General features: G+C 38.0%; 2 protein-coding genes across 2 annotated transcripts; one reads left to right on the top strand and one right to left on the bottom strand.

The window, feature by feature from the left end:
* Window positions 1-1,519: 1,519 nt before the first annotated feature.
* serf2b (small EDRK-rich factor 2b) lies at window positions 1,520-2,934 on the bottom strand. The gene is made up of 3 exons (XM_079414978.1): window positions 2,808-2,934; window positions 1,978-2,086; window positions 1,520-1,884 (listed from the first exon to the last, which is right to left on the bottom strand). The coding sequence occupies exons 1-3, from the start codon at window positions 2,812-2,814 to the stop codon at window positions 1,818-1,820; spliced, it is 183 nt and encodes a 60-aa protein (XP_079271104.1). The 5' UTR covers window positions 2,815-2,934; the 3' UTR covers window positions 1,520-1,817.
* A 765-nt stretch (window positions 2,935-3,699) lies between these two features.
* Window positions 3,700-6,661, top strand: LOC306875009 (DNA-directed RNA polymerase II subunit GRINL1A-like). Its single transcript, XM_079425369.1, has 4 exons — window positions 3,700-3,956; window positions 4,263-4,829; window positions 5,594-5,801; window positions 6,049-6,661. The coding sequence occupies exons 1-4, from the start codon at window positions 3,847-3,849 to the stop codon at window positions 6,190-6,192; spliced, it is 1,029 nt and encodes a 342-aa protein (XP_079281495.1). The 5' UTR covers window positions 3,700-3,846; the 3' UTR covers window positions 6,193-6,661.
* Window positions 6,662-6,893: the final 232 nt, after the last annotated feature.

Below are 6,893 nucleotides of genomic sequence, written 5' to 3' on the forward strand. Positions count from 1 at the left end.
CCTACCTGTTTATTCTATAGTGGTAGCACAATCTGACGAGGTATTTTATGCTGTAAAAACATCCTACCTGTTTATTCTATAGTGGTAGCACAATCTGACGAGGTATTTTATGCTGTAAAAACATCCTACCTGTTTATTCTATAGTGGTAGCACAATCTGACGAGGTATTTTATGCTGTAAAATCATCCTACCTGTTTATTCTATAGTGGTAGCACAATCTGACGAGGTATTTTGAGCTGTAAAATCATCCTACCTGTTTATTCTATAGTGGTAGCACAATCTGACGAGGTATTTTATGCTGTAAAAACATCCTACCTGTTTATTCTATAGTGGTAGCACAATCTGACGAGGTATTTTATGCTGTAAAAACATCCTACCTGTTTATTCTATAGTGGTAGCACAATCTGACGAGGTATTTTATGCTGTAAAATCATCCTACCTGTTTATTCTATAGTGGTAGCACAATCTGACGAGGTATTTTATGCTGTAAAATCATCCTACCTGTTTATTCTATAGTGGTAGCACAATCTGACGAGGTATTTTATGCTGTTAAAACATCCTACCTGTTTATTCTATAGTGGTAGCACAATCTGACGAGGTATTTTGAGCTGTAAAAACATCCTACCTGTTTATTCTATAGTGGTAGCACAATCTGACGAGGTATTTTATGCTGTAAAAACATCCTACCTGTTTATTCTATAGTGGTAGCACAATCTGACGAGGTATTTTGAGCTGTAAAAACATCCTACCTGTTTATTCTATAGCGGTAGCACAATCTGATTATGTTCTTGGCGGTGTAAATAGACTACATCATTGCCTAATAAGAATCTACAGCAAAGTTACACTTAATTATTTCACATAGTCACAGGCGCGAAGCAGAAACCCGCAGTAGGATTTTTTGATGAGGTAGGATGGATCGATAGATATAGCTGTAATTTTGCGCTACGGTAGGAAAATCTGATAAGGTAGGAAAAATCGACAGAACACCGGCTTCATGGTACAACTGTCGGTTCCAAAAACAGAGGTAACTTTCAGGTTATGTAAGTAACCATAGCAACTTGCTCTCTTAAGATAACCTGCTCCAGAGTAGGTTCTGTTTCAGGGTTAGTTCACTTCAGAGCTATCAGCGCATGTGGGCGTGCCTAACTAACGAGACTCCAGTGGGCGTGACAGACAGCGCACAATAATGTATATTATTGCTATATATATCATTTGTAAGTCACTTTGGATAAAAGCATCTGCTAAATGACTAAATCAATAAAACATACCTGTTATTTTTAATATGGAAAATATTTCTTTACTTCACACATCAGTACACTGAATATTTTGAATACTGTCAATCACATTGTAACTGCTTTAGCAATTATATGGTAAATGGGTTGTGGTTTGTAGAAATTTGTCCTCAAACCATATCTGAACACTACAGCTTATTCTGTATTAAAAAAAAAAAGTTGTGAATGGTTAAAAACACTTAATCATAATACACAGGTTATAAGGATAACAGTTTAATTGCTAGGTGTGAATTAAAATGTACATTTTATTAAGAAGGGCACTTCATACAAAAATACAAGATTACAATGCCAGTCCAGACATTTTTGAGACTCGCTCTGATTATTTTAACATAAAAAATCTCTCCTCCATAGCTGAACACAAATCTTTATGTACTGTATAGTTGATATGCCCTTTCAAGCACATTACGGAGTTTGGGTTGAAACATTAAAGAATCAAAGTCTCCACATCTACACAATGACAGATAGTCTCTCTTGACAAAAGAAAAAATATCAGGATGCCATGTCGGTCAATGCGTCATCCACTGGTTATTTGCCTTTAGGGTCCCCCTTCTCATTAGCCTTTTTTTGCTTTTGCTGCATGATTTCAGCATCTCTGAAATACAAAAAGAAAAAACATTCACATTCAGTATGATGCACTTTGCAATTTAATGCATCTGTTAGTTGTTATTATCTTTAGGTGTTGTACCTTTGCTTACGGGCAGCTGCTGAGAGGCCATCCTCATTTCTCTTCCCTTTGGAATGATCGGTTTGCTTCTTAGCATTCTTCTGACGGGCAAGTTCACGCTGATTTCCCCCTGCAGTACCAGCAACACTCTTAATTCATACTTTACTGCCTTCAATTTGACAGAGATTGCAGACAGGATGGAACAAGAATGAACAACATAAAAACAATCTGTTTAAAACCTTCAGACTGCAACTGGGAAATCTGGTAAGTATCTGGAAGTGTATTTTTAAAGTAAGGCACGTTGATGCTGTACCGTTTAACATGTAAACCTTAATCGGTGTACAGCATTATCAACACAGACACGTGTAGCAGTGAAGCGACGTGGCAATGAGGGCGCCAGAGAGCTTTCATAACAATAACATCCGCACAAAAACTATCCACAGTGTCACAAAATAAACAACTTCCTGATCTTCTGAAACATTTCGCCCCATGGAATTACTATTGAAGTATTATTGACAATATAATTTAAGTTTGCTAATGTGAAACGTCTGTCAACTTTTCACACATAAACTAACTTTTACACAACATCTAGAAAACGTTTCCGTGTTTTAGTGTATATAATAAATAATTAATAATCACTAATGTCACCATAAACCAACATTAGCCTTGTTTAGCAGGTTAATCTTGTGATTTCATTTCGTGGACTCTAGACAGAATAAGCTAGCTAGCAGCTAGCTAGTTAGCCTTGTATCGTACCGCTTCTGTATTTCGCTTTCTACTAAAGTAACGTACTTTCATTAATAATAGTAGAAGCTGAGACCATGTCAACAAAATGAATACTCATTACTCACGCGTCATGATTGCTCTTTTGTTGTCACCGGAGCGCAAAGCTCAACCAGGCGTTACCCCCTGTAACGTTACTTATGATGGCTGGAGACCCTAGTCGATTCGGAAGCTTTACGACAGCACTATCGGAATACAGCAGCGCGTTTCCAAGTGAACGCATTACGTCATATGGAGGTATTAATGGAGAAATTATTTGAATGTGATTTCGGCGTCTACTACTAACTTACTTGTTCTATATGTTCTTGATTTCAGAAATAAAAAACAGGTGTTTTGTACATTCTTATATTTACTTTTGTATATACTTAATTTTATCCAGCGATAAAAATGTATTTAAATAAGAAATGAGACTAATATGTTAGGGAATGTGTCTTTATTTTCTGATATTTATTATCCTTATTTCATTTGTAAATATATTTTTGTATTCCAGCATCACTTGAATGTTTTTTGTATTCTGGGAATATTCGTTTTAAACGCAAATTGTACTTAATTTAAAAGTTTAACATTGTAAATAACTAGAGAGAGAGAGAGAGAGAGAGAGAGAGAGAGAGAGAGAGCATGTACTTGACCAGCAGATGCCGCCAGTGCGATGGATAGCGGCTCTTTCTTTGTTGTTACAGTTCTTTCAAAGCTTTGTTTTGCCATTCACACAGCCACAATAACTAGCCCTTTCGTGCTTTGCCTTGTCTTGTCTCTCATGAATATATATGAAAACGACGATTTTAACAATAAAACACGGACGCCAAACTAGTTTTATTGTAAGCATTTTCTGAATCAGAAAATAACACAATTTTATTTGACAAAAACTTGTCGACAATGACCAAATTTAGAGCTCCGATTGACAGTTTTTGCTTTGGGTCTTTTATTATGTAATGAATGTGACAAATCTGGTGTGGTCTTATCGTCGCTTACTTCATTGTCTTTGCTTATTTTGACACATGGCGGTATAAGTGAGTTTCTGACGTCCTGTATGATCAGTCATGAAGACTTGCAGTGTGAAGGTGCCAGTGTGAGGTTATCCTGGTGTGTTTTCACACAGGTTTGATCATGTCGGCGGCGTGGACAGCGCGTCAAGGGGAAGTGGGTGATCTGAGCAGCAAGAGTAAAGACCAGCTCTTGGAGATACTGTCACGACAAGAAAATTTACTGTCTAACAAGTAAGTGTTTTTTTTTATACTTTTCATTTCATTTGGCCTGAATATATAATTCATGATGTGCGTGTGTGTGTGTATATATATAGCTAAATTAGGATTTCTGACTAGATTATTATGATGATGAAATATTCTGGATCTTTCCAAATCCGTTGGCATCTTTTTATTATTAGATCAGTGCGTCCTGTCGGTGTCACACAGTTGGGCCATTTTATAATTAAACGCAAAAAGACCCAATTATTTGTAATACAAATGAATTTGATACCTTGTTGAAGTGAACAATCAATAGTTAAATTTTTATGATTTCTTCAGGAGATTTCTTCAGAGTCTTCCAGATAAGGGAAAGAAGATTGCTGGCTTTGTGGAGAAAGTACACCTTGCACTTGCACATCTGGATGAGGAGGAGAGAAAACAAGCAATTTTAATCTCTGTCCGGACAGAGTTTCAGGCTAAATATCAGCATGCCTTTGCCAAGCGAAGCACAGATAAGCATTTAGAATCCAATTTGGACATGATTATCCCATCCCATGGCAGAAACAAAGCCAATGTCAATATCGATGCGGCTAACATACAGGGAAATGGTGGTCTGTTGGGCCAAGAGGAGTCTTTGGCATCCCAGCCAGAGGCTGCTGAAACACTAGAAACAGCCGGTGGGAATGCAGCAGCCTCACTGATGAAAGACACAGAGCTTGTGGAGGCGATTGGAAGAGTAAGTCTTAATGAAAGTATTAATGGCTCCCTCCAAGACACCATAAAAACTCTGTCTCCTAGTAAGCCCTTTCAGGGTAATCAGCAACAGAAGAAACCACATTACATTGAAATTCTGGAGAAGACAGAGAAAAGTGTGAATTCGAGGAAGCCCAGATTCAAACCAAACCAGTGAGTGGAGCAACACTGTCATTGCATAGCTTTGTGTTTTCTTTCAAAATAAGATGAAATATAATACATTAAAGGGACAGTTCACACAATAATTACATTTTTGTCATTGTTGGAAGATCAAAAATGTCTTTTAAAAAGCATTGTAAAATGAATCTGTATGAATCAAGTGGTTTAATCCAGGTCTTGTGAGGAGATAGGATTCCTTCATATGATGAGTTTTAATTTAGGCTTTTATTTACATCTAAACAACAGGGTTTCTGTGGGTCCTTAAAAAGTCAAAAATTTAGTTGCTTTAAATTTAAGGCTATAAAAAAACTTACCATAGACATAGCCCTATCCCGCTTATATGGTGTTAATTTTATTTGTGCAGGTCTTAAAAACACTTACACTGAAACAATGATCGATACACAGAGCACAATACAGATGGTAAACATGAAAGATCAAACGTGTATGCATGATGCACAAGAACCAACAAGGTTTGTTCTACTGTTTATATAAGTGATTATATTTCTTCAGAGAACTTGGATTAAAACATTTTATTCATGGATTCAATTTACCTTTTTGGATCTGCTAAGCTCTGGTTACCTGGACTTTCAATGGTGGGTTAGAAACCTCTCAGGCTTCATTAGTTTGTGTTTTGAAGATGAACCAAAGTCTTTGGAAAGCATTTGGAATCAAAAGTCACCGTAAATACAATAACTTATAGTGCATAATTTAAATGCTCTGTAAGTCACTTTGAGTAACAGTGTCTGTGTTTTATTTAGGTTAGCTGTAAAATCCGAGTCTTCATCACCTAGTCAGTCCTCTGGCAGCACCACACCACTTACTGCTGAGGCCAGAAGACAACGAGAACGAAAACACCTGCATGACATCACTGCAGCCTACCTTCCACCCCTGCACCACAGTCCTGCCCAGCTGCTGTCATTAGAGGAGTCAGCAGCCCTTCTGCAAGAGCAGACCAGAAAACACCTGGTAGGTTGAAGATGTCTTGCTGAAAGCAGACCAATAGAAACTGAGATTTGAATGATCAAAGTGATAAATGACATTCTATCCCACAAAAGCTTCAACTATTTAGATGTTGAGAGGAAATACTACTTGAATACACTCAGCAGAGAGTATAAAACCTATGCTTGTTTGCCACTTGTGTGTGGGTTTTTCTGCCTCTTTCTGTATACAGGAAGTAGTACATTTATGTTATTGTGTATACTGTTAATTTCAGGAGTTGCAGGCCAAACAAGCTGCCCAGAAGCTGGCAGATGGTCTGAGTTTCAAGATGGAGAGTAACAACCTAGAAGGAGGCCCACTGGCAGCCTACAGAGGGATGCATGATGATGGGGCCCAGCTTTCCTCAGAGGAGGACTGATCGTGGGGCCCTACAGAGAGGGCACTGGCTTGTTGAAAGGTTTGGCCCCTTGCCCTGGACCAGCTTTAGGCCTAGAGCCCATGCTTCAGGACCCTGGAGAGAGGCTTTCAGCCTGAGGACAAGAGAAGGGCTCTTCATGAACTGCGCTGACAATGTCTTTGATTCTGCCATTGAAGATAAATAACAGCAGGTTGAATCAAGTTAAGAGTTATTGTGTGAAAACCAACTGTTTTTGCATGTGGAAATGTTACTGTCCAACAGTAACAGATTATCTTGGCAAGCTAATGCCAAAAAACCTGATACCTTGGCAGGTCCACACCTGTTGACTTGTATAGAATAATATAATTCGAAGCTTTTATCAACTGTAACTTTAAGGGTGTAGATCGTGTGTTATTCTGAAGATGGTAATAGAATATTTTTGTATGACCTTTCTTAGTGTTTATTTAAAAAACCCTCTGAATTTACCTCTAAAGCTTGTAATTGGTTCTTTGAATCAGATAACAGAAACCGCAGTTTTATAAACTAAAGGTGGAAGCACTTAATGTTTTGTCACTTGAGTGCAACAGCCCGGGAAATGTCTGTCTCCCTCCCTTTTCGCAGCATTGTTTTGATAAGCGCCCCACTGGTTTGATTGGAATGAGTCAGCTGTCGTTTGAAGGAAGGGATTTTGTTATCAGTGCAGAAATCTGACATGCCTCAGA

Source organism: Barbus barbus, assembly GCF_936440315.1.
Source record: "Barbus barbus genome assembly, chromosome: 1".
Lineage (NCBI taxonomy): Eukaryota > Metazoa > Chordata > Actinopteri > Cypriniformes > Cyprinidae > Barbus > Barbus barbus.